Source organism: Neophocaena asiaeorientalis, unplaced genomic scaffold (assembly GCF_003031525.2).
Source record: "Neophocaena asiaeorientalis asiaeorientalis breed wild unplaced genomic scaffold, Neophocaena_asiaeorientalis_V1.1 scaffold353, whole genome shotgun sequence".
Taxonomy (NCBI): domain Eukaryota; kingdom Metazoa; phylum Chordata; class Mammalia; order Artiodactyla; family Phocoenidae; genus Neophocaena; species Neophocaena asiaeorientalis.
The window spans coordinates 929,485-957,424 of record NW_020175261.1 but is presented as its reverse complement, the minus strand read 5'-3'; the positions used below and the strand labels follow the sequence as shown (position 1 = coordinate 957,424).

The 27,940-nt window shown below is 39.2% G+C and overlaps 1 protein-coding gene across 6 annotated transcripts in view; it reads right to left on the bottom strand.

Annotated features, from left to right (window-relative positions):
- Positions 1-27,940, bottom strand: part of ESRP1 (epithelial splicing regulatory protein 1) — a 60,926-nt gene that overhangs the window by 23,297 nt on the left and 9,689 nt on the right. For 4 of the 6 annotated variants that reach the window (XM_024765448.1, XM_024765442.1, XM_024765444.1 and 1 more), the window contains exons 5-13: positions 20,909-21,007; positions 20,710-20,764; positions 19,304-19,414; positions 19,052-19,184; positions 18,900-18,942; positions 16,679-16,980; positions 13,176-13,394; positions 10,735-10,933; positions 7,479-7,647 (exon numbers count right to left, since the gene is read on the bottom strand). In XM_024765448.1, the coding sequence (XP_024621216.1) occupies positions 7,479-7,647; positions 10,735-10,933; positions 13,176-13,394; positions 16,679-16,980; positions 18,900-18,942; positions 19,052-19,184; positions 19,304-19,414; positions 20,710-20,764; positions 20,909-21,007 (1,330 nt within the window). The remainder of the gene's footprint in view (positions 1-7,478; positions 7,648-10,734; positions 10,934-13,175; positions 13,395-16,678; positions 16,981-18,899; positions 18,943-19,051; positions 19,185-19,303; positions 19,415-20,709; positions 20,765-20,908; positions 21,008-27,940) is intronic. The other 2 variants (XM_024765441.1, XM_024765443.1) reach the window with 1 other exon arrangement.

Here is a 27,940-nt window from a genome sequence, read left to right as displayed (position 1 = left end):
AAATTATGTTAGTTTGAAAATTTCTGTAATAGATTCTTTTAAAGTTATGCTTGAAAATAACATGTATAATACCATCCCCATTTTGTAAGAAAAAAAATCCTTAGGGAAAAAAAACCTTACACATTGAAATCAATCAAGTGTTTGGGGTAATGAAATTTTTTTTTCCTTGAAGTTCACTGCACTTGATAATTTTCTACAATGCTGAAAAGAATTTTAAGCATATTTTAAATTCCCTGGACTGCTCATCATATGAATAAGGTCTTTAGACTAACAAATGACTATTCCATGAAACTACACTGAATTCTCAGGGACTGATAGTATAGACTGAGTTGCCCACAGCAGTTCCTGCTTACATCATTTAGCAATGTCATTCAAACTAAAAAAAAAAAAAAAGAGTTGCTCCCACCAACAAAAATTATTAACCCCCTACTACAGTTATCATAATATGCTCCAAATACATAGTAAAGTTACAGACTGCTTACTCAAAACAAGAATTGCCCTCACAAAGCTTCATTTTAAATTTGACAACTGAATCCTAGAGTAGAAATTATTTTATAAGTAATCTTTTTGCTTGATTTAAAGTATAAAATGATAACAACTGATCTTCTTACATGTTTAGAAAACAGTAACATTTTTAAAAGTAATATTTTGATGAAAAATCTAGATGAAGAAGGAAGCAAAACACACTGTTAACCGTGGACATTTGTAACAGAAGTAACAAAAGACAACAATTTCCAGAGAGGCACATTTACAGAAGTTATTATTTTGTAAACTATTTTGGCGTTCTGTTTTTTAAATGAGCTTTTGTCTTGTTTTGGAATAGGAATAGCATACAACATTGAAAGGTACAAATACAGAGCCAGCAGTATGACTCCATCACACCCCTCCCCCTCCAGATCAGAACCTCTCCAGAAGCAATCCCATTCTAGCGTCGTGGTTATTATGATTTGATTATTTTGAACTTAAATGGAAAATGTTTGCTAATAAAGCCATTTTGCTTTTGGTTTAAAAAAAGGCAGCTTAGGGGCTTCCCTGGTGGCACAGTGGTTAAGAATCTGCCTGCCAATGCAGGGGACACAGCTTCCAGCCCTGGTCCGGGAAGATCCCACATGCCATGGAGCAATTAAGCCCATGCGCCACAACTAATGAGCCTGCGCTTTAGAGCCTGTGAGCCACAACTACTGAGCCCACGCTCTAGAGCCAGCAAGCCACAACTACTGAAGCCCGTGAGCCTAGAGCCCAAGCTCCACAAGAGAAGACACCGCAATGAGAAGCCCTCACACCACAACAAAGAGTAGCCCCTGTGCAGAAACAAAGACCCAAAGCAGCCAAAAGAAAAAAAAAGGCGGCTTAAAAGACCACATAACACACAGTAAAGAAAATCAAAAGTCATTACTCTGTATTATTAGATAAAATTCATAGACAAATGTCAATTTTTCCTTTTAGCCTATATCAAGGTAATGTCTTAAAGATATACCAAGGAAACGCTTAAATAGGGCAACGGAGGCAAAATAGGTCTATCAACATTGGCACATGTGTTTTCGTTAAGTTCTGCTTTAACTAAAGTCATTAATGCTTAAGAATAAGGTGCTTAATTTAAAGATATATTGGGCACATAAACAGCAACAGGTGAAAGAAATGATCTCTAGGTTTTTGTGCTTTAAAATGTTCTGCGGGTAAGGGTATAGCAGGGTACGCATGGAAACAGATGATACAAGATTGGGAAATATTGATATTGTTGAAATTGGGTAATAAATATTCTCCCAAATTATGTTAGTTTGAAAATTTCTGTAATAGATTCTTTTAAAGTTATGCTTGAAAATAACATGTATAATACCATCCCCATTTTGTAAGAAAAAAAATCCTTAGGGAAAAAAAACCTTACACATTGAAATCAATCAAGTGTTTGGGGTAATGAAATTTTTTTTTCCTTGAAGTTCACTGCACTTGATAATTTTCTACAATGCTGAAAAGAATTTTAAGCATATTTTAAATTCCCTGGACTGCTCATCATATGAATAAGGTCTTTAGACTAACAAATGACTATTCCATGAAACTACACTGAATTCTCAGGGACTGATAGTATAGACTGAGTTGCCCACAGCAGTAAAAAAAAAAAAAAAGAGTTGCTCCCACCAACAAAAATTATCTGGTGCTTCTCCGTTGTAACAACATTGCCTGATATTGCATTAATATTGCATTGTTACAATGTTCTAGTATAATTTCACTGCATGCCGAGTTCCAGTTTGCATTTGTGGCACTAAATGTTTAACTTACAAAAAGAATTTTTTTAAAACAAGAATTCTTTCTTTTTCTTAGTCCTATCAGAAAGCTTTTGGGACTTCCCTGGTGGTCCAGTGGTAAAAAATCCGCCTTTCAATGCAGGGGATGCAAGTTCGATCCCTGGTCAGGGAACTAAGATCCCACATGCGGCGGGGCAGCTAAGCCCGCATGCCACAACTACTGAGCTCCCGCGCCTCAAAGAGAGAGCCTGCATGCCACAAACTACAGAGCCCATGGGCTCTGGAGCCTGTCCTGCAACGAAAGATCCCACATGCATCAAGGAAGACCCCGCGTTCTGCAACTAAGACCTGATGCAGCCAAAAATAAATAAAATACATACTAAAAAAAGAGAAAGCTTTCAATAAGTAAATTAGAAAGTAAATTTAACTTTACATTTGGTTGTCAAATGTTACCACTGTGAGAAACTACTTAAAGTGATATGGAATGCCTCTGTACTGTTTGTTACAACCTTGTGAACCTATACTTATCTCGATAACAAAAGGAAACTGGAATAAGAAAGCCAAGTGTTCAAAATAGGAAATGCATGCATCTCTCAGAGGCTTGGTATTCTTTTTGGCTCAAGTGCAAAGAATTTCAGAATAGAATACAAGAACACCACACAACAAACCAAGCATTGCAGAATGCCTCAATATTACTAAATATACGTATTCATTGCTTGGGTAGAAAGAATGATTTTACAAGTAATGGTTATGTGAAAAACATAAAAGTCCCCTCCCACACCTCCCAAACCTTTCTCATGGGTATGCAAGTAAAGCATCACTCATTAAAAATGTCAAACATCCCTTGCCCTCTCTTTTGGTTCAAGGTGATATGTTATTATTTATAACATCTAAAAGACATTTATGTTAATCCATCTTTCTTTAAATCACATGACATTTGTTTGAAGACTCAGCATGTGTCTTACCTGTGCTACAGCTTTGATGCAAAAGAGAATATTCTTTTCTAAGAAAAATGAGAGGTCAGAACAAAAGGTAGGACTTTATGTAATGGGAGAGACAAGGTGTGATAAAACAGAGTTCTGAGTAATAAGCAGGGTGGGCATGAACAGATAGTCCCTTCTAATTCTTCTGTACCCTGGGCTAAGCTCTGGGATACTGGGTAACCGAAATCTTCTTCCAAGGGGTGAAAGGAAAAACCAGTGTTCATAATCAGAAAATAGAACCACTTGCTTTAATTTCACTTGCTCTTCAAGATGCTGTTGTTACAGCCACACATTTAGACTGCTAAAAACTCATTTAACAATGAGTTTTTAAACCAAAAGAAAGCAATTCACTGGTTCACTGTTTTCTCCTTAAATGTTCCTCAAGTAACCCAAATCCTTATGATGAAATACCCATCATAGGTTCTATCTCCAAATATACCAAGTTAGAGGAAATAAAATATGAACAAATGCCCACTAGCTGAAGGAGCCCTTTGAAGTCACTGACTTTGCACAGGGATGAACTCTGTCAGCTACTCTACACCAGAAAGGGTCCATATTTTATTAACCCTAATATTCCCAGTATGTCGCACACAGAGGTACTAAATTATAGTTTGCCCAGATAAATTCAAAGTTAAAAACAGTAAAACCAGTTACTGTTTTTGAGGGGCATACTTTTAAAAGTCTGCAAAATGTTAGCATATTGATGTTTTAAAGTAATGAACATGTGCATAATCTGAAGTCAAACGGACATATTTCATTTAAAAAGTGGATAACACATTTTAAATCAACTATACTCCAAGGTACGCGGGCCTCTCACTGCTGTGGCCTCTCCTGTCGCGGAGCACAGGCTCCGGACGCGCAGGCTCAGCAGCCATGGCTCACGGGCCCAGCCGCTCCGCGTCACGCGGGATCTTCCCGGACCGGGGCACGAACCCGTGTCCCCTGCATCGGCAGGCGGACTCTCAACCACTGCGCCACCAGGGGAGCCCAATAAAATTTTTTTAAAAATTAAAAAAAAAAGTGGAGGGACAATATTGTGTAATAAACCATAATGGAAAAGAATATATAACTGAATCACTTTGCTGTACAGCAGAAATTAACACAATACTGTAAATCAATATACTTCAATGAAATATAAAAATGGAGGGAATTTAATTTTTTTTAATTTAAAAAGAGACAAACTCCAGAGCTTCTGATTCAGTATCTTGTTTTAGCCTAAAGTATGCTATCTCACACTTTCCTATGTATCAGAGAATAGGCCAAAATATACTTAAACATTTACATTACAGAGCCTCAAACGCCTTACAGTCATGTGATGTTAGAAATTAATGGCTTTCTCCCAAAACTGTAAAATATTTTATCGTTTTTGGAATTTGCTTTTTAAATTATTACAGATTTTAAGTATGGTTAACAGCACATCCCCATGTTTGAACACTTTGTGTCAGTAATTTCACTAGAATTAGGGAAATGTAAATTAAGAGAGTGAATCATACTAGGAGTTATTTGGAAATATTAATTTAAATATAACACACATGACTTTTGATTTTAAAATCCCACTCCTGTGAAACTGTTCTACAGAAATCGAAGTATTTAAAGATCAATACAAGTTTTGTTTAACAGAAAAATAAAATTAAATGTCTATAAAAATAAAGGAATTGTTAAATTATGATATATTTTCATTCTTGGGATATCATATGGAAGTTACAAGAGTGAGGTATATATACAGATATTCCTTAGGAAAGAAGTCAATGACATACTGGCAAGTTAAAACAAACAAACAGACAAAACAAAACAGCGGGCAGTATGTTAGTACGCCACATTATTTACAAGCACACAGATACGTGTATGTTATCAAACTGATAGTAGTGGTTACTTTTGGACTTGGTGTTGTGTAGAATGGGAGTCTACTTTTACTCACTACTTCTATCCTCTTAGACTTAATAATGAGGACATTACAAACTTTAAAACCACTAGTAGAAAAAAAAAACCACTAGTAGAAAAAAATTAAATATAAGCAGGGGCCCAAAATTACAGGAGCTATTAAGCCATAAATGTCAGTTCCGTTTGCCTTTGGGGCTTCAATTCAAGACTCAAGTTCCCATCTCACTATGATGGAAAACTATTTCTAAGAGATTCCTTCTTTTAACAGTGTCCAGATAGCAAGGCAATGGTGGAACTGGATACTTTGCAAGTGTATTATAGGCACAAGAAATTGCACCAGGCATCCGGTGGCACAACGCATTCCACTCCTGACATTCTGATGGTGTAAGACAGGAAGACAGAGATCTTTCTTATAACCAGAGCCACTACCAGCAAGTGACTGTCACAGGGTCTAGAGAAGGTGACAGATTGGGATTGGGCTGGGTGTCTGACATGGTACTCAACCATGAACAATTAACAATTACTCATGCTTCTGAGCCCTTTTTCAAGCTTTCAAAAGATGGCCAGCTGATGATTATCATGGCTTTCTCCCTATTCTTCTTCCCCAGGAGAATAAAGAACATTTTCAAATCACAAAACAAAACAAACAAAAGGAACATTTTCAATAGCATTAATGAATGTTTCTAAAAAAATTAAACAAATTTAATTAATAGTGGCTACCAGCTTCACTGCTACCAAGATTCCAAAGTTCTTGCTCCCTATTGGGAAACTGCAGATGGAGAGAGAATAAAAAATACAGCGTGACAGGGAATCCCCTGGCGGTCCAGTGGTTAGGACCCCACACCTCCACTACAGGGAGCCTGGGTTCGATCCCTGGTCGGGGAAGTAAGATCCTACAAGTCACGAAGCAAGGCCAGAAAAACAAATAAACAAAAAAAAAAACCACACAGAGATCAGATAGGTAAGTTCCAGGCCACTTATCAAAAACCTCACATATACATTGGTGGATGTACTCAAAACATTTATTTTAAATAGCTTGAGAAGGAAAAAACAAGGCCTGGTATACTTATAAAAATTTTTGAGCAATATTGCTTGTGCCAAAGTAAAATTTTATTTTAATGAAGTGAACTGGTTAGTAGCTAAAGACTTTTTTTTTTTTTTTTTTTGGCTTTGCAGCATGTGGGATCTTCCCCAACCAGGGATCAAACATGGGCCCCCTCCAGTGGAGGTGCGGAGTCCCAATCAATGGACCGCCAGGGAAGTCCAAACAAAGACTTTAAAAAAAAAAAATTTTTTTTTTTTTTTGAAAAGAAAATTGAGAACGGGAGGTCATTATATATACAAGTTAGAATCACAGGCAATCAGACCTGGGAGGGACTCCAAAAGCGTGGCTGATCTGATCATTTTGTAACAACCAGAAAGGTCAAGTGAATTGCCTCAGGTAGAAGAACAGATGAGACCAAAACTCGGGTCTCCCAATTTCCAGACTGACAAATTTCTCTCCATTATATCCTGCTGCCTCCAAGAAATTGAGGACAACTAAAAATAATCAGATTTAAAATATGTAGATTCTAATAAAGTACTGAATAATCTCATTCTGCACTTGTTAGTAAAGATTCAGAGAGGAAAGAATACAAGCCCTATAAAATTTAAAACAACAGTTTTTATTTATTTTGGGTTGACATGAATTCATGGTACTTAAAAATATAATTGTCATCATCATGGATTTTCCCATTTGTAATTCATTCACGTGATACTGCCACCCTATTAGAATGATTACTGTGCTACTGACAACCCTAAAATAGGAGGAAAAATGGAAAGTTGTATCCACACGTAACCTAAAGTATCACGCTGAAAATAGATGGTTAAAAAATAAACATTTTGGGGAGGGGGAAGGGTGAGTTTTGACAGGGCGAGAGAGAGTCATGGACATATACACACTAACAAACGTAGTAAGGTAGATAGCTGGGGGGAAGCAGCCGCAAGGCACAGGGATATTAGCTCGGTGCTTTGTGACAGCCTGGAGGGGTGGGATGGGGAGAGTGGGAGGGAGGGAGACGCAAGAGGGAAGACATATGGGAACATATGTATATGTATAGCTGATTCACTTTGTTATAAAGCAGAAACTAACACACCATTGTAAAGCAATTATACCCCAATAAAGATGTTAAAAATAAATAAATAAATAAAATAAAATAAACATTTTGGTTTGTCTTGAAACAACCTTCTTGGTCAGAGATATGAGCAGAAACTGTTGCTGGTCATGCTAACCTTCAACGTGGCAGACAACATTCTTTTGTGAACTCAGGCAGCGGCTACTAAAGGAGTCCTTTGTTTCTGTCCCTCATTTCCACTTCCATCAGAGCCTTACCTGGGGTAGTACGCTGTGTAGTTCATGAAAAGCTGGGTGCCTGCTGGGTAGTATGCTGTGGAGGGCTGCAGTGCTCGTGGATTCAAGAGCACAGAGGGCTGATAAATGGCAGCTTCAGGAGGAATAACGGCTGCAGGAGCTGGAAATGTGTAGGAGGGAGGAGACAGGCCTAAATAAGCAAAGAGAGAGACCTTGAGATATATTTGTAGTAGTTGACACATGTGCTAGCACTAAAGCTACAAGGTCGCTGTTCCATATATACATTCGAAAGAAAGAGACCAGTTCTGTATACCATCCCAAGCATCTTCCTCTTGCTTATACAGATAACACCTAGAAGCAATCTCAAATCTCACACACTCCGTCAACCTAAAGAACGGTTCTTAGTCTGAAACTTGGAAAAACCAGTATCAAGTGGACTTTCAAGTCTTCGCAACCATTTCATGACACGTGATTTTTTTTTTCCCCCACTCCTAAGTGCCAGTTACCACAAAGTAACTCTTTGAGGAAAGAAACATGGGACAGACTGACATTTAGTGTAACTTCAGACCAAAAGCTGGGTTTTTTCCCCCTTTGAGCACTAGGCTGCTTGTTCATATTGTTATCTACTCTATAGGACAACATGAAGACAGTTATGATAAAACACTATTCACCAGGACCATGTATTATGCCAAAGCATAGACTGTGCCAGAGTAAACTGACCTAAAAGGAGTAGATTAACTCTGGATCATGTACACTTCAAGGCAACCCGGAAGATGGGTTTTTGACGCTAATCTACATCTTCAGACCAGTCTAAAAAATAAAAAAATCCAATCTGGGAGATAACCCTGTGCAAGTCTTCCTGAGAGTCAGCTGATTCAGATTAAATAGAAAGTAGAAAGGATGGAATTCCTTTGTCTTCTGGTTATGCAACATCTTCAAGGCCCGGTAACTCACTTAAGTCAGACCACTTGCTGGTCACTAATGTGTAGGATGAACACAACTCTCCAAGCCATCTGCACCCAACAGAATAGATAACTGAGAGGTTGACTGAATTTGGAATTCCTGACTTTAATTTTCAAACCTAGAACCACCTAATATATGTTGCAAATAGCTGAAGCCCACTGGATAATTTTCACAGGAAAATCTCTACTGTCTTTTGCTCTTCTTATGAGCTTCTATATGTCTATGGAGATGAGTGAGTCAGCTGAATATGGGTACATAAACCCAAGACCCGGGAATTCCCTGGTGGCCTGGTGGTTAGGATTCCAGGGCTTTCACTGCTATGGCCCAGGTTCAATGCCTGTCAGGGAATTGAGGTCCTGAAAGCTGTGCGGCACGGCCAAAAAAACCCAAAAACAGACAAACAAACAAAAAAACCCAAGACCAACATATTGATTTCATATTCAATTTTCGGGTACCTCCTTCATACCCATCAAAAATTGCTACATGGTAGATACCTAATGTAGATAATTTTAAAATTATGATCCCTGGCCTAAAAGAGTCCACAAAAAGGACAAACAGAACAAACCGAGGCACCTAAGTCATAAAGAGATTGTCACCTAAAGCGAATTGGCAGGAAAAAGAAAGTCCAGTAGAACAAGCATATTAGCATGCATAAATTAGAATTCTGATTTTTTAATGAGTGAACTCTTCCACTAAATTGACAAATGGCCAAATTTTAAATAAAATTTTTAGAAAGTATTAAAAGATATGGAAATATATTTTATGTAAAAATGCATTTAGATTTTTTTAAAAAAAATTTTTTTTTTTTTTTTGGCCGTGCATGGTGCAGCATGCAGGATCTTACTTCCCCAAAGAGGGACTGGAACCGTGCCCCCTGCAGTGGAAGTGCAGAGTCTTAACCACTGGACTGCCAGGGAAATTATTATTATTTTAGGGCTTGTGAGGGGGAAAAGGGAAGAAGTAAAAATCTTACGAAGTCTGTAATGATGACTTTTCCACCAGGAAGAGAGGAGTAAAAGGATATCACAGCAGAAGAATTTGGGTTATACATGATGGAGAAATTCCCTTATCTCATAATGCTTGACAGATTATCAGTATGGGAAATTGTAAAAGTTACTGATATTATCAGTGGTTTATGGACAGGAAACCTACAACTAAGATTACATTAAGATATCCACTTAAGCCCAATCATGAATTTTTAAAACTTGATACTCATTTATGATCAACTCTTAAGATATCCACCAATAGCAAGCAGCAGATAAATGGAACATTAGCAGTTAGGAATTCCAAGGGAAATAAAGGATTAAGCCCTACTGAATGTCCTATGAATAATACTTTATCAAATAGGTTTATTGGTGTAGATCCCTCTTTACTAGAAAGTGATGTCGTAACACTCCCCACTTTATTGGAATCAAGCACATAATCCAGTTTACTTTCTCAGTTATCTTTGGACTGTATTCCAAGTGCTACTTTCTTTAAACATACCCAGCATGCTTCCTAACAAGGTATGTCTTACTCAAAAGTGAAAACTTGGTCAGAAAATTCAAGTTTTAAACATCAGATCCCCAAATGTTCCTTAGTCACAAACCGGAACTTGGTCTCCCGACTAAAGGGCTTATTCCTCTCAAACAGGATTCCAGATGGCGTGCACCCAGGTGCCAATGAGCAACAGCATGGCTTGATATTAAGCACTGATCCTGCGATCCAATGGTAACTTCGGCTAATTTATTTATGCATTTGTATCTTTTTTTTTGTTTTTTACTAACTTGCTTATTCCAGATATCCTGGAGAGCAAGAGGGATGCTCTTCAGGTTATCCTTCCCCCAAAATACTTACTGCTCAAAAAAATTAAAAATGCAAAATGGGCATCAACTCGCCCTTCTTTAAAAAACACAAAACAAAAAAGCTTAATGTGTTGCAGGAAAAAAAAAAAGGATCTGTCCATACTTACTTTACCTTTAAATGTTATGTATTTAATATGTAATATTTATTACGTATTAAAGTATCTACATAGCCAGGTTGTCTCCCAGAGTCAGTGCTTATCTTGAGCACACTAAGCTTCAGAAATCAAGTGCTTATCACTGGAAAAGCAAGAATATAATCTGAAAGGAGGTATTTGTAGAATCTCTAATTATGGGTGTCCACAACCAAGGTCTTAAATGATTACCAGATACTACCGATTTCAGATGGGAAAGACTTATGTAACCACCTCACCTGCCTTAGAAAGAACCAGGGGCACAGAAAGTTATGAAAGCAGCTTAAGCACCTACCAGCATATAGCGTAGAATAGCGCCAAGACCCAAGAAAAACTTACATGGTAACTTACATGGCGGTGGGGATAAGCCATTTCGATTTAAAGTGCCCCCCATTAACACAAAGTTCATCTCCTCAGCTGAACACTGAAAGACTTCAACATATCTGTCCTTCATGGTTTTTTTATGACACTTCTGTGCAGCCATAAATGCTCTGTCCGCAGACTTCATCTGGATAAAGGCATCTCCTGATGGGCGTCCCTGAGCACGTGGGGGAAGAATAAAAACAAAAGGAGACTGTCTCCTTCAACAAGGAAGTAGTTGCTTACAAAACATGCACAGTGACAATCACCCATAGTACAGACATTTTAGCCATAACATCTGGGTGACAGTATGATCTACTGAAATCAGACTTATGTTTCGTCACCTAATCAACAGAATTGCCCACAAAACCTTGAAGAAATAGTTTTGAGAGCTCATAGCTGAATGTGATCCTTTTTGATTTTTATCAATTAGAATTAGATTTATGGACTTTTGCAAACGTCTCCTTGTGACTGCAGTTTCAAAGTAAAGGCTTGTATACTGGGTTTTTCCTTTCTGAAAAATCCGATTAAATCTTACTCAATTGAGAAAAGCTAGTAACAGAACCAGTATTAGAGCTTTACGCATCCTCCTACATGAAACTGAACAAACCACTGCTCTCTTCTGTCTTTCAAGTCTGTCTCTCACTGACCTGCAACATCCCTTCCCCTTCTCCCTGAAGCCTAGATTGGAATGTGGCTTGCGGATAGGGAAGGAGGAGAGGAATTGGGAGTTGCAAAGCACAGTGAAGGGTGGTGAGAGCTGTTATCATCAGCATTGCTTGGGAGCCCTTCTCTCACCTCTTCCCTTGCATCTCTGTTTCAAACCTTGGCCGACAGATGTTTATAGACATTTCCTCTGTTACTAATAGCTTGCTAAAAATCCTATTTAAAACAAAGCTGGTAGATGTCTGCTCCACAGAACCAGAATGCCTTAGTTTTCTTTAGCATAGACATTTCATGGGAGAGAAAAAAGGCACAACCAGCTTATAAGACTCCTTTTTTATTTTATGGATTTCTTTAAAGTCTCTAAGGGACTAGTTATTGCAAATTATTACCATGCAAGTTACCATAAGAGTTACCATACCAGGGAAGTTAAGGACACCAGGGAAACCCAGTCCAAGATGGAAAACTAACATCTTCGAGGCAGCTAAGAGCTTGTCCATCATCAAAGAAGCATTTCTCCCAAGTGTAGTCAAATAGGTCACAGGGTCAATGAGAGGCAAATCTGTCTACTGTTGTTAATCATAGAGTAATAATAGCCCCTAGGTTATTAGAAGTGGTGACTCAGAGAGAACCCGAACAATTCCCTGGTGATGCTGAACTGTGGGGAATTTTACCCAAAACGAATCCCATCAGTGAAGCATGCCAAGAGGACTCCTAGTCAGATAAAATGCTGCATAGCTTCATATTGACGTGAGAGTTCGAATGAGCACGTGCTGGTGTGGAACACCAGACAGAGGCTCAATGTTTTCTGATTCCTTGTACCCAGTGGCACGCACCTTCCGGTGAGACAGGATTATGGTTATGAATGTGACCAAATCATCACATGAAAAGAGAAAGTGGGAAGCTAGCAGTTTAGAAAAAATTGGTGTTTGTAATACAAACCTATATTCAGACTACGATGCACAGAAAACATCTTACTTTCAAAAACTGACACTTCGCTTTTAATAAAGAGTTCCAAAATTTTAATTAGAACTACGTGCTTTATGGGTTTTTAAAGTCCTGCTTGTGATGGCACAAAATACTGGCAAATTGCCCAGCAACTAATACAATTAATTTTATTTAAAAAATGAGAGATACCAAGCCAGGAACTACTTTTAATATGCTTAGCATATATATATTGCATACTATAAGAAGCCGATTAGATTTTGATAGAGGATTCTCAACAATTCACTAACACATCGGAGCGCCTTTTAAGATCACATAGTGTTCTAGGTGGTATAGATACAAGTTATTTTGGAGTTTGTACTCTACTGAATGTAATTTGATATCTACTATATACATGTGAAATAAAATAAGTCATTTCTAAACAGTCTATGGATACAAAATACTTAGGAGCACAGACGTGCTCCTTGGTTTATATATTGTCTATGATTGCTTTCACACTACAGCAGCAGAGCTGCAGACTTCAGTAACTGCAACAGTAAAATGTTGTATTAGACTGGTAATGTATTTGTCTCCTACCCGATGCTATTGATGATTTGATGGATATATGTGATGATGGAATCAGAGCTGAATTTGAATTACCATACCAATGACAGCATTCTTTCCAGAGTTCATCTTAAAGACCCCTGGCATTTATAGTTAAATCTTTCCTTTAAGACTTACTATACAACCGATGAACATTTGTTACCTTTTTATCGGAAGGGTGTATTTAATAAGAATAAGCAAGTCAGTTTTCCAGTAAGTGACTTTCTTACCTGGTGATTCAATACCATGTGGACCCCATGAGTCCGAATATCGGTGGAAAATTCCCCCAGAAAGTCCAGGATATCCTCAATTGTGGCTGCATAGGGAAGACCTCGAAGGCGTATACAGTCTCTAATGTTTGTAGGGGGCACAAATTGCTGAGGTAGTACTGGAATAATGGGAGGGGTTGGAAGTGGAATGAGAGGGGCCGAGGAGAATCGATTCAGCACCTGTAGTCAAAGCAAAATAGAAGTGGTTTAGAGCCCCGCTACTCCAATGTTGTCTGCAGACCAGTGCTGACATCCCTGGAGAACTGCTAGAAATGCATAATCTCAGCTCCACCCTGACCTAGTCTTTATGAATCTGCAGTTTAACAAGATCCCCAGGTGATCCACAAGCATGTTAAAGTTTGAGAAGCACTCGTGGAGAAAGTTGTTCATGCTTTTCAGCTGGGAAAGCATGACACCAACTTTTGTGAGATGCCTGCTGAGGTATACACCACACACAACACAATGCACTTAGATTAAGGACTTATCCACCTGGACAAATGTCTCACTATCTGCCTTGAGACAATCTGTTGCTTTTATAAGAATCGGGACATACTGTTAAAATGTGGACTTATGTACAACCTATTAGATTTCATTTCACTAGTGTTTCTCTCAATATTGTCTTCACATTCCACCTCCAAACCCAAGAAATATAAAGAAAATGACCCAGCAAAGTAACGACGGTCAAACAGTGACTGTATTATATTAAAATATGTCACATTTATAATGATGTATAAAGCAGAAGGCAGAATGGCTGGGTAATGTCAACCTGAAAAAAATAAATTAGTGAAAATAAAAATAATCATGTGAATTTGAGACAGTGGCAAAACAGCGGATCTTGACTATATTATATATATATATATTTTTTTTTTTAATTTTTTGGCCACACTGCACAGCATGTGGGATCTTAATTCCCCAACTCGTGCCTCCCTGCACTGGAAGGCGGAGTCTTAACCACTGGACAGCCGGGGAAGTCCCTTGACTACCTTTTAAATTCACGGAATCCCGCTATCTTGAGAATGGATGCCAGGTCAGGTACAGTTTGGAGAAAGAACTGCTCCCAGGCAAAACTCATGTTACAAGGTTGTTGTCTACTTTTGTCTTAGTTTAGAATATGCCTACTAGTTGATAATACGAGGAGGTCCTTGTGCAAATGCCGTGTGTGGAATCCCCAGGATTTCTGAACCATTTACCACTGCAGCCTTTATCAGCTCATAACTAAAAATATAAGACAATCAATGAACTCCCCCCAAATTGCCCTAATTTCCTCACTCACACCCTGTCCAGTTGCTATCTGAATAAGAGGTGACAACAATCAAAGAGTAAACACAACACAGCCAAAGAGAAAGCAAGACTTTAAGAAACTATGCGAACAATTCAGACACAGTACAAACATTAGGGGGGAGAACACGAATAGAAAATAAATGTTATAAACAAACTTGGGACAGGAAATGGTCTAGCACCTACAGTGCCTGCCAAATAGGAGATCAGTAAAAAGTTATTGAATGAAGTGATTATTATTAATGAAAAGAAGACAGTGCAAAGTCTATGACTACTTCAACACTTATTAAATAAATTATTAGAGATGGGAGGCTAGAAAGCGGAAGTTCACCCACACTCAAAACCACCTATGGCTGAGTCAAACAGAGAAAGCATACTCTACAACCAAACCAATTAATGTACAGTAGCCAAGGCTCTGTATGATTCTAGGGCATGATTTCCATGAAACTGTTCTTCGAAATAAAGATCTAAAATAAAAATCTCATTTTTCCCCTTTAGTTAGGGGTGTCTGAAGTCTAAAGCATGCTCAGCATACTTTAGAGATTCAGAATTTATGATACTCATTTTCAACAAAGTACAGAATTGTTTAAACTACAAGTATGCTCATAGCTTAGGGTTCAAGAATACCAGTACAGGGACTTCCCTCGTGGTCCAGTGGTAAAGAATCCGCCTTCCAATGCAGGAGACATGGGTTCGATCCCTGGTCAGGGAACTAAGATCCCACATGCCGCAGGGCAACTAAGCTTGTGCGCCACAACTGCTGAGCCCGTGTGCCACAAAATACAGAGCCCACACGCTCTGGAGCCTGCACGCCATAACTAGAGAGAGAAAACCTGCAAGCCACAACTACAGAGAAGCCTAAGCACTGCAACAAAGAACCGGCGAGCCACAACGAAGATCCCACAAGCCGCAATGAAGACCCGACGCAGCCAAAAAAAAAACACACAGAAAAGAAATGAGTTGAAGAGCCATGTGAAACAGTCTATAGGATCTCAGGTGCAAAGGTAATACTAACTGACCGTTGAAGAGAAATGTTCAGTCAAGAAGAATAGCTGAAAGGTTTGAGACCCTACAGATAGTTTTACGCTTGGATCTTAGTGTGTTTTCAGGAGCTGACTGTCCCATCTGTGCCTCAAAAACAGCACTGAATTCTGAAAGGTTGTAACAGGACAAAAGGACAATTTGCACTGTCACCAGCAATATGGAGCTGATCAAGCCTTTTGGGAAATAAATTTGGCAAGACATTAAAGCCTTAAAAGCTCACACCCTAGATCCAGTTCTAAAGAAATCAATGAGAAATTGACAGATAGGGACTTCCCTAGTGGCGTAGTGGTTAAGAATCCGCCTGCTAACGTAGGGGACACAGTTTGATCCCTGGTCTGGGAAGATCCCACATGCCGCGGAGCAACTAAGCCCGTGCACCACAACTACTGAGCCTGCTCTCTAGAGCCCGCAAGCCACAACTAATGAAGCCTGCGCACCTAGAGCCTGTGCTCCGCAACAAGAAAAGCCACCGCGATGAGAAACCCCGCGCACTGCGACGAAGAGTAGCCCCTGCTCACCACAATTAGAGAAAGCCCGCGCACAGCAACGAAGACCAACGCAGCCAAAAATAAAAATTAATTAAAAAAAGAAGAAATTGACAGACAAGCAGGTTTACCTAGAAATTTCTTCTGACAGAAAAAAACCCAACCCAAATGTACAATATAATTAATAAATAAATTATATGCCCCTGTGAGACATAGTATTAACTTAAAGATTAAAATTTTCAGACATGAGTAAACTTTTGAAACTGAATACAAAAGTATATCTACAGCAATATTCCAGTTATATAAAAACATAGTATTTTTTTGTGTGTATGTTAACATAACAGTGGCTATCATTTGGTTACAGAATAGATATTTTTCATGCATTTATACTTCCTGTAATTTCTAAGTTTTATTTTAACACAATGAATAATGTATTATTTTCAGAAATAAAGAATAGGAACTATATTCAATACCTTGTAATAACTTATAATGGAAAAGAATCTGACAAAGAATATATATATGTGTGTATAACTGAATCATTGCTGTATACCTGAAACATTGTAAATCAACTATACTTCAATTAAAGAATAAATTAATTTTTAAAAAAAGAAAGAATAGAAATAACGCAAAGCCACCAACATGCTCTTAAAAACCAACCTGCTGAACTTCAGCTGCTGTGCTCCTGAAGAGTTCAATGTATCTTTTACCCAACAAGTCCTTATGCTTCCTCAGTGCGTTCTGTGCATATTCCTCACAAGCAAAGAGGACAAAAGCGTCCCCTGTTGGCCTACCATCTGGGTACGTAACAAAGAGGATGCCTTCCTTCCCCCCAGTGATGGGGCAATGCTGTCCAAAGAAGGCCACCACTTCATCAGCTGTGGCCGTGAACGGGAGCCCCCGCATGCGGACAATGACTTGGTTTTCCTTGGAGAGAAACTGGGCTACCTCATTGGATGTACCTAGGGAACACAAATATCAGGAAGCACAGGGAGAAGTGGTTAAGACATCAACTTTACCAAATATAAGAAACTAAAATTTTTGGCAATGTCTTTAATTCATAAGTCCCACACTCCCATACGAATTCATAATAACATCCCAGGAATCAGAATTCTCTTCCCATAAATTTAGAACTTTCCCCCTACCATTTTCATAAAATACCCCTGTTAATATAGGAAGGTAGCCATACAGTTACATCATGGACCAACCACCATATTCTTCTCAAGGAGAGGCAACTAGTCATGGTGGTTAAGGGCACAGGCCCTGGAATTAGAAATGTCTGGGTGCAACTGTGGCTTTACCATTTACCAAGCTATGACCTCAGCCAAGTTTAACCTCTGTATCATCTGTAAAATGGGAGTAAAACTACCTACCTCCTAAATTATGAGAATAAGTTATTACATAGAAAGCTCTTTAGTGATTTTTGGTATTATTTTCCTGATTACTTTTTATTAAGAAAGGTCCAAACATACTCGAGTAGAGAGAATAATGAATATACTTAGCAGCCAGTTTCAACATTTATCAACACTGCCAGACATAAAGCATTTTGTACACTGCTGCAGCAAAGACTCAAATATACATCCTTTACTAGTAACATTTTCCCCAAGCGCAAATTCTTATCATACTGCGCATATACCATGAAGTCCCAGGCACTGATGTGGACGTTAACTTTGCCATCTGCAATGTTATCTGCCATGGAACCTCAGGACCACAGCACCTCCAAATATACTTTATCCCCAACCAATATCAAACAATGGAAACACTATTAACCTTGAAGCTCTGAATTGGGAAGCCTTGGTTTATCTCAAGAAAAAAGTGCAAGAAATATACCAGCTCATTGTATGAACAGGATATTATTACTACAAATTTTACAGCTGCAAAGATTTTTATCAGGACTATATAATGAAGGGATATAAATGTTCTCTGTATTTAAGTGAAAATCACCTTAGTATATTTTGGCAATAGGTGTCAAAAGCCCCTTAAAAGGTCCACCCACATTCTCTGAATTAGCTATCCTAATTTTAGAGATTTATCCTAATGAGTGGCACATACAGAGATACAAAAATATTCACTGCAACATAGAGTGAAATGGAGGTAAGCTCTAAATGCCCAATAGGATTGTTTTTTAAAAAAATTATGGTACATATAATACTGTACAGCATTTAACATTTAAGAAATTTGAGTAGCATAAGAAGATATTCATAATATACTAAAAGGAGAAAGGAAGTTAAAACAGTATGAGCAGAAAAATAGGAACCTACAGAGTAGGTACACATATAGAAAAACATCTGTTGGACAAACCACAGTTAACATTTTTTATGCATCTGTTATTTTTAGGTTATAAAGTTTTGAATCACTCAAGAATTAGATAATGACTTTATCTGTTCCCACTTCATTCTGACCGTATTACTACAAACACCATATATTCTAAAATACTAGAAGCCAGAATGCTACCATGTTCCCGGCCACTGATGAGTAAAGGAAGTTAAGAGAAAAACTAGAAGCAGATATGCAACAATTCCAGATATTCTGATATGGCTGTTTGAAAGTAGTTTTCAGACCATTTAATTTCTTTCATGAACTACTCTTTCCCTTTGTACACGACTTTATATGACCCTTTGACCTTTGTATAGCACTATTTTTAATGGCTATTTAACTACGGTTGGTTGACTCAAGCCTTAGGGCAAGCGTTACACATTACACTGACACTACTGGATATTTCTTCCTCCTATTAAGAAAAAAAAAAGTCAACTTTTATGTTTCATTGGGAATAAAATGACCCTATTTATCTACCATTCATGACCCTATTTATCTACCTCTGCTATATAAGTAAAATTTTAGATTCTTGTTATTATAGCCACATTATATAAAAGGTACTCACCGCCAGCAATTTTAAGAAAATCTTCACCTGTTGCTTTGTAAACCTAAGAAAAGAAAGGGAAATTAAATACAGTTTCTGAGCCTTCTGATGCGAACATTCATTCAAGATGCCAGGGTGGTCAGGGTGTCACATGTCAGGTTGTGAGCACATACCTCAATGTACCGGGTCCCCATGTGATGTTTGTGCCTCTGGAGTGCTAGGTCTCTGTGCTCCTCACTCACAAACCGAACCAGAGCTTCTCCGTTCCTTCGACCCTGGGCATTCAGACAAAGTGCTGCACCTCCCCTTTGAAATTAACAGAACAGAAAGCAATAGAAAAAGAAACAAACAGTGAGGAGAAAATGACAGAAAATCTATTATCCCTTTAGGATTGTTCAATAAAATAGAGATTAAGGAAAACCAACTTGGCAATATTGAGTCCTTTGAAGAATCTTGCAATATCTTGATCCGAAGACTGCCATGGCAAACCTCGTGCCCTGACTACCGTGTTGTCGTCAATAAGTTCCATCTTGCTGCTGCGGATTCAAGCAAAACGTCAGGCTGCATGATTAATGCTAGGCAGCCTGACCTATTACCCCCCCAGAAGACAACTGGCCTATTTACACTTGAGGTATTATTTCTTTGGAGTTCAGACAGACTTGTAGTACTGCCCAACTTACTTCATAACCTCAAAAATTATCTGGGCACAGTTCAAAGTATTCTTTAGGTGGTTTACTATACAGAGGCAACTGCCCATGCCAGTTCAGCACAGCTTGCTCACCCAGCAAACCACCTATCAGCTGAGTTGCTGCTTCCTTGTTCTCAAAAGAACGCAGCGACGATTCACAGGAAGTAAAGTTCTCCCAATACTCTCATGGCCTGTAAGTTCGTACAGCCGAGAAGGATGGGTTTAAATTCCTTCTCTGATCTGGCTAGTACACCAGTGGGATTTAAATCCAGTTTGACAGCAAAACTTAAGATCCACCTAAAGCTGGTAATTAACCCACATGGGTAATGTGTGCACATGGTAAGAAGTCTGCCATTACAATATCTCCCCTATCAAACAGGGAGGCATCACAGAGAGCGTTTATGGAAATGCTTGGGAGCTCCCACACCTTAATGAGTCATTTGTAAATCACCTATTCTATATTTTGACACCTTCTGATGTTCTATTCCTCTCATGTTTATGTTTTCAGTACTCCTAGGACATTTCCTAATGAGTCACTTTCTCCACAACTAAATAGGCCTCAACATCTCTCTTATGGGCAAACATGTCAGAAGTTTCTGTTCACTTCAGGCACCGAGCAATCTCATGAAATTCACTGCAGTGATTTACAAACTTAAATAGGTCTACTTGTGATCACAAACAGAGATACCACCATTTCATACTTCTCCCCAGTTACTTCCTTTGCTTTAAAGTAGGAGCTGATAGAACATACTTAAAACTATCTCAGTAAAAACCTTGTGAACTCTTTTAAAGCCTATGATATTTTCCTTTGGAAGTTTTCCAGTGAGGATGGACAGTTCAGAGAGGCTAAAATCAGAATCGCAGACACAAACAACACAAACTTATGATGTACCTAAAGACACAAACACAACACAAACACAAACCTAAAGTCATAGTGACTAAGGATACAAATATTTCATTAAATGTTAATCCCAACATCCAAGCTTACTTTAAAATACAATCTTCTTTAACGAATGACCTATTATTTAAAAATGGATACCCAAAAGGTTTAGTAAAGTTACTAAAATATAACAGGAGTTAAATATCACAATATGAATAAAAACACACTAAAAGGCTCAAATGGAATAGTATGCAAGTACTTACCAAGTGCCACTTTCAAATTTGTAATTTACTCTTTCTGGATCTGAAAACCTGTGATCTAGAATGAGAACATACAAGTCATCATTTTAGCTATCAGGGAGACAAAGCCGAGGGGGAGGGCGGTGGCGATTCAGAAGTATAGGCGAGGGAAAGTGGATGGGATCAGATACTAGGCCCGCATTGTTACAACACCAATACTTACTATAAGGGTCTGAAATCATTGCTAAAATTATATTTCCCATATCTTCAACTTGACAGGCTCCATACCGGGAGGCTGAATTATTCTTCTCGAAATTTAAACCTGGGAGATTAAGTTAAGGAAACATTTTGGGGAGGTAAAATGAGGTTGCTTTTACCCAAAATTAAACTCTCAACGGAGCCAAGAAGCCAAGTAAAATGCATCTAGATTGACAATTCTTTGAAATCTCGGATTAGCTGCTTCCCATCAGTCTGGACTTCACCCAGGCTTCCTGAAGTGTCCAATCGCCCTATTGGGCTAAGATGGCCAAATCAATCCTGTCCTGAGGATTACCAGGAATAAAATGTTTATTGAGTGGTAGCAAATGCATGAATATTGAGCACTTTAGCGTCAAACCATGAAGCGTACAACAAAGTTAACAGAATTCCCACCCTGTCTTTACAACACACACAAGGCAATGACCATGCTGACTTAAAGTTACAGTTACATCCTTCAAGACCACAAGGGATTAAACGACTTTTTTAAGCCTAATGTTCAAAACACTTCAGATTACTGAAAACATGTCTATGACTCCATTTTTATCCAGAACTCCCTTCTAGAAGATTTTTGGAACCCCATAACACACCCATCTTGGATGACAGCAAATGCTTGTCCTTTTAGAGTAGATGTGTAGAAACGGTTCAAGCACTCAGAGACAACAATGGCTAATGTAGCTTTTGATTAAGTGAGTACACTGTTTGGGTAAGCCAGGAAACATGGCTTTTAAAGAAATGCATGGCTCAAGTTGGGTTTGAGGGTGCAACCAGAAGAGATTTCCATCAAGTTTTGCATAAGTTTTATAATGCAGTACAATGCACGTAACAAATAATACTATGGGACTCTATCTTTTCTCGAGTTTAAAATGAAAACAGCCATCTGAGCGGTGGTTATTAAGATGTTTGCCTTATTTTATAAAAATGTTTCCTGACTGGTATTTTGTAAGAAGGGTAAAATGTGAAGACAAATATTAAGAAAAAGTCGGTAGGTACTATTTTACTGCAAACAAAAAGGATACAATGTAAAAACAACTCAGAGATTTCTCCCCACCAAGAATTATAGCCAGTCTTCTGAATGAGTAATATTCTATTCTCAATTCAAAATTCCTTTCTATTTCATCCCCACAGCTTCCTCTTGTCTTTCTCCAGTAAAGAGACATGCTAAGCAAATTCATTTGTGTGTCATCCCTCAACCGGTTACATTTCTCTGTAATTAAATATGCTGCATGTAGAAAGGCAGCCATATGTTCCTTGGCAAATTACTTAACCCCACGAAACTTCAGCTTATCTGTAAAGCCAAAGCTGTGATAATCTTTACCTCCCTGGGCTCTTGTGAAGACTAAATGAGATAAAACAAGCCCAGGACACAACGCAGGCATTTAATATGTGATGCTCTCCCCGCTCTTCCTAGAACCCTCAGGTGATCAACTTCCATAACTTATGATAATCACACTTTAAGAGGGTCACATTTATGACTAAAAAATCTGAACTCACCAGATGCCTATTTGTATGCTCACAGGATAATCATCAAGCTAAAATGGTGGATAATTTCTGCATTTCCCCCTGCAGTCCCGCCCTTTACATCAATCATCTAGTGATGAAATAAATGTGCTCCCCACTGAGGGATTAGAAAATCAATCCCAAGAGATGTTCAAGCAACAGAGCAATGACCACTGACTGGGGTCATTAAAATGATTTTCCTTGGGAAGCTGTGCTATAAAGTATTTATTAATTCAGCGCCATTTTCAAAGAACATAATGATAGGACAGAAAAACTGGAGCCAAAGGATGAAGATGCTTTACGGAGACAACTGCCCTAAGTTTTCTGGGGAGATGGGAGGGACTTTATGGATCCTTACAGAACTAAGGAAGAAGAGCTGTGACTAGCCATAGTTTATCATGTAAACTCTGCCACCAAATGTCTGGAACCCTGCAACTCTAATAACACTTTCAGCCTTATAAGGGCGTACAGTGAAATAAAGAGAAACATATCCAAGAAATGGAGACCAATGCCATTGTATAAGCCAGTGTTTCTCAACCTCAGCATTAGTGGCACATAGGGCAGATAATTTTTTGTTGGGGGGTGGGGCAGTGTCCTGTGTACTATAGGATTTTTAGTAGCATGCTGACCTCTACCTACCTCCAGTAATAACAATTAAAAATGTCTCCAGGGCTCCCCTAGTGGCGCAGTGGTTGAGAGTCCGCCTGCCGATGCAGGGGAGGCGGGTTCGTGCCCCGGTCCGGGAAGATTCCACATGCCGCGGAGCGGCTGGGCCCGTGAGCCATGGCCGCTGGGACCGCGCATCCGGATGGGAGAGGCCACAACAGTGAGAGGCCCGCATACAGCAAACAAACAAACAGAAACAAAACAAAACAAAATGTCTCCAGACATTGTCAAATATCCCCAGGTGGGTAAAACCCTGCCCAGGTTGAGAACCGCAGGTATAAGCCAACATCTCCCAAGAGTGGCAACTTAACCCCTTACCATCTATTGATTCAGAGACAACTTCTACATGTAGGAGACCATTACTAGATAGAAATTTTGAAGAAATCTGACCAAGGAAACACTGCATAAGGACCAACCTGATGCTGTGGCAAAACCCCTGTCAGCAGAGACACACACACACACACACACACACACACTCATGCAAGCACGCATACCCTACACCATAAGGAACATGGATGAAAACACAGCAAGAGTCAATCCTTGATCCTCACCCTATTTTTGTGCAGCCCAGAGAAAAGTATGGCTTTTTTTAAAGGATTGTAAAGAAAGAATGAGCAGAGACTGTACGTGGCCTGCAAAAAACTAAAACATTGACTCTTTAGCTCTTTACTGAAGGGCTAAAGAGGAATGAAAATTGCCGAAAATAGAGAATGCCACAGGAATGTTTGCCACATCGTAACTTTCTATCCCAAAACAGAATCTTGGGGAAAAATTAAGCTTTGAAGGAACTGGAAACTATATTCAATTCAAACCAGTTTTTTCTCCTCTATCAATGACAAGAGGCATAAACTTTCTCACCTTTGCTCAGGTAACTCCCCTATAAAACCGTCTTATCTTCTTAACCAAATTAGACCATGGATCACTCCCACTCAGCACCAAAGTCTTCCCTGACTGCTCTAGGTCACAACCATCAAGTTAAGAGTTGATTAGATACTATTCCTATACAATATTACTCTCTTCAACTGTATTATGCATTTCCTGAGCACAGGTCCGCTTTCCTCTGATCTCTTTCCATCAACCACAGCACCTATTACTTCTAAGACTCTACTGACATAATGATGGCATTTACTACACACCATTTTGTGCCAAACACTGTCTATTTCCTTCTATTTTTGCAGTAGCCCTGCCAGGTAGATAACAGTAAAACCAAACAGTTGAAACTAGGATTGAGAGAAGTTCTGTAACTCATTCAAGTTTCCCAGCTCTGATTTGACAATGTGTCTGTAATTCCCTGCACCAAGATAAGAAGTTTTGCTTAATTTGCTTTGTTTTGAGCAATAGTTTTTGAGAAGCTTTCTAAATGTACGATATGAAAGCCAAGTGAAAAAGCAACAACGTAAAGTATCCTGTCTCTGTAGAATAGATTTGTAGCTGAAGATTTTACTGAAGTCTACTTTTTAAATTAAGAATATGTTCTAGACATTTGGCTAACTTGGTCCCACGTAACACGTCCCAACATGTTTCCCTTCAAGTCATCACACACCAGGAAGATCAGCAGCTCTAAGCTCCCAGCAACTTTTAAAAGTCACCCAACCTCCTGCATGCCCAAACCGCCCACCCACTCACACCACTGTCTTTGGAAGATTCATTCAGTTTTTCATAATTCTTACCAGAATGTACCATGAACAACAAATAAACGGGAGTGAGAAGAAACTTTTAGTACCAATTCTTTCTCCTATCAATTTATAATTCTATATTGCATTACTTGCTGCACGTCTGATCTTGAGAGAAGCAAAGATGAATCTGTGCCTCCTGATTTATGGTTGTCATGCGACTTAGTCATCCTGCCCTTGAGGCAGCCACAACAGCACCAACAGGCTTAGCCAGCTTTGCAATGAGAAACGCCATGAGGAAACGAGGAAGAGTAAAGCCAGACATGGTGGGAACAAAATGAGCATGTCAGGATACAACTGAGCAAATTGCTGCATTTACACAGAACTTAGAGAAGTCCTGAGACTTCGCTTATAGTTGAACAGAAGGAACGTTTCCTTAGTGCCACAAAGTCCGCCAATATTAACTTATCCATTCAAAAGAAGTTACCTTTTCTGACTGCGGAAAATGGACACATTTGGTTTCAGAACACTCAGTTTTCCCAGGTAAATAACCTCTCTTTAAAAGTAAGTTCTTAGTTTCTATCTAAAAGAAGCACACATAGGGGGCTTCCCTGGTGGTCCAGTGGTTAAGAATCCACCTTCCAGTGCAGAGGATACAGGTTCAATCCCTGGTTGGGGGACTAAGATCCCACATAGGGCATCTGAGCCCACACGCCGCAGGGCAACAGGGCACAGGGCAACTGAGCCCACACGCCGCAACGACTGAGCCCTCAAGCCACAACTAGGGAGCCCGTGTGCCACAACTACTGAGCCCGTGTGCCACAACTACTGAGCCTGCACACTCTGGAGCCCACACACCATACCTAGAGAGAAGCCTGTACACTGCAACTAGAGAAGATCCCACGTGCCACAACTAAGATCCAATGCAGCCAAAATAAATAAATAAAAATTTAAAAGTAAATAAAAATAGGGCTTCCCTGGTGGCACAGTGGTTGAAAGTCCGCCTGCCGATGCAGGGCACATGGGTTCCTGCCCCGGTCCGGGAAGATCCCACATGCCGTGGAGCGGCTGCGCCCGTGAACCATGGCCGCTGAGCCTGCGCGTCCGGAGCCTGCCTGTTGCTCCGCAACGGGAGAGGCCACAACAGTGAGAGGCCTGCGTACCGCATGCATAAATAAATAAATAAATAAATAAAAGAAGCACCATATAAAAATACATTGTGGAGCAATTAAGTTTAAACTATGTTAAAATTGCATCCCAATTCAAAATTCCAACTCAAAGCCATTTTTCATTGCCATTAAACACTGCCCCGTCCCCCCAACACAACAAGTTTGTTTCTTCCCGTTCTACCCTGTTTACTTTTTTATAAGAGTAACACAACTGCCCATATTGCCAGGCATTTTTCAATAAAATTCCTATGCTAAAGGAACAAAGGAATAGCAAGCATAAAATGTCACGAGAAAAGTTGAAATCGTGCTCCAACTAAGAACTGAATTTCCTACAATTATGTGAAGGAAAAACCAGAAAGTGATAAATTACCCTTATAGGAGTTGTATAATTTAAAAAACAGGTTCTAGGGACTTTTGCAGCGGTCCAGTGGTTAGGACTCCATGCTTCCACTGCAGGGGGAAGGGTTTGACCCCTAGTAGGGGAACTAAGATCCCTCAAACCTGCCGCATGGCCAAATAAATAAAATAAAAAAATAAAAAACAGGTTCTATAAATAACCTGCTATATTTTAAAATGAGCTTTGAAAGAAGCAAATCAAGAATGCCAGTGTAGGGACTTCCCCAGTGGTGCAGTGGTTGGGAGTCCGCCTGCCAATGCAGGGTACGCAGGCTTGATCCCTGGTGCGGGAGGAGCCCACATGCCGCGGAGCTACGAAGCCCGTGTGCCACAACTGCTGAGCCTGCACTCTAAAGCCCATGAGCCACAACCACAACTCCTGAAGCCCGCATGCCTAGAGCCTGTGCTCTGCAACAAGAGAATAATATCACTAAGAGCCAAAGCAACAAAAACTTTCTTTATACCAGTAATAAATGCTGGGGAATCTAAAACCATAGTTTTAACTCTATTCCTCAGAAGCTTACTCTTTCAAAGAGGGGGAAAAACAAACAAAAAAAGCGAGATCCATCCTACCAAATATTACTTCAGGAGGTATTATTGTTAACAAAGCGCAAAACAGACAAGTCAATTATACCTCCGAAGAAATAAGGTAGAAGTAGGAACTAATGCCAAAACAAAAAAAAAAAAAAAAAAAAAAAAAAAAAAAAAAAAAAAAAAAAGATAAAAATTTCTACTTTAGAAAAAGACATTTATATGGCATAAATAAATTAGGAAAGGGAGACTCCATGATAATGTCTTCCAAAGCCTTCTAAACCCAAAAAACTATCCTGGAATTCCGAAACTCACATTTTAAAAGTAAATTATTTTATAATCAAAACAAACCACACAAAATTAACATAACAACTCTGAGTGCTGGCCAAGAATATACAGTATTTCTAGTCACCTAACGTATTACAGACCACATACCAGAGTATTCGCCAGTTTAGCTCACATCACACCGATGTGGTGCCAAAGATCATTTCTTCCCCCCTCTAGCCAACAAGGTCAACTACTAAGCCAACTTAACTGTACACTTGGTGATAGTTAAAATCCCTTTCATACGCAGAAAGGTGCCAAGGAGGATTCAGCATCTGCCTCCACTTTCTAAGAGCAATGAAGGTTTTGCGACTGCAAAGGCCCAGTTCAACTAGTCATAACAAATAAGCACATAAGTGCAGAATGAACCACACTCGCACACACTATTTTTACATATGGAGAAGCTAAACCCTGAAGCTTACCTGTACTAACATGTAGCTGATGTTTTAAAAGATCTATAACCAGTCTCACGAAAGATTAGAAAAAAATTCTTCAGGCCTAAGACAGTTTAGATAAGGTCTTAAATGAATAAGGAAGTCCTTTCAGAGTCTTTGGCGGATGGCTTTCTTCTTTGGAGACATGCTACAACCCAGTCAACGCTGGAGAGCACACAGTAGGGCAGGCAGTGGCTGAGTGGTTGCCATGTACTAGCTCATTATTCCTTGCAGTAGTTATGCCCATTTTAAGATGGGAAAACTGGGGCTGAGAGGTACAGTAAATTCATCCCCAGTAAATCTGACTCCAGAGCTCGTGTTCTTAACCACTCTGCTAGTAAGCCTATTATCTCCATCTTTAATATAT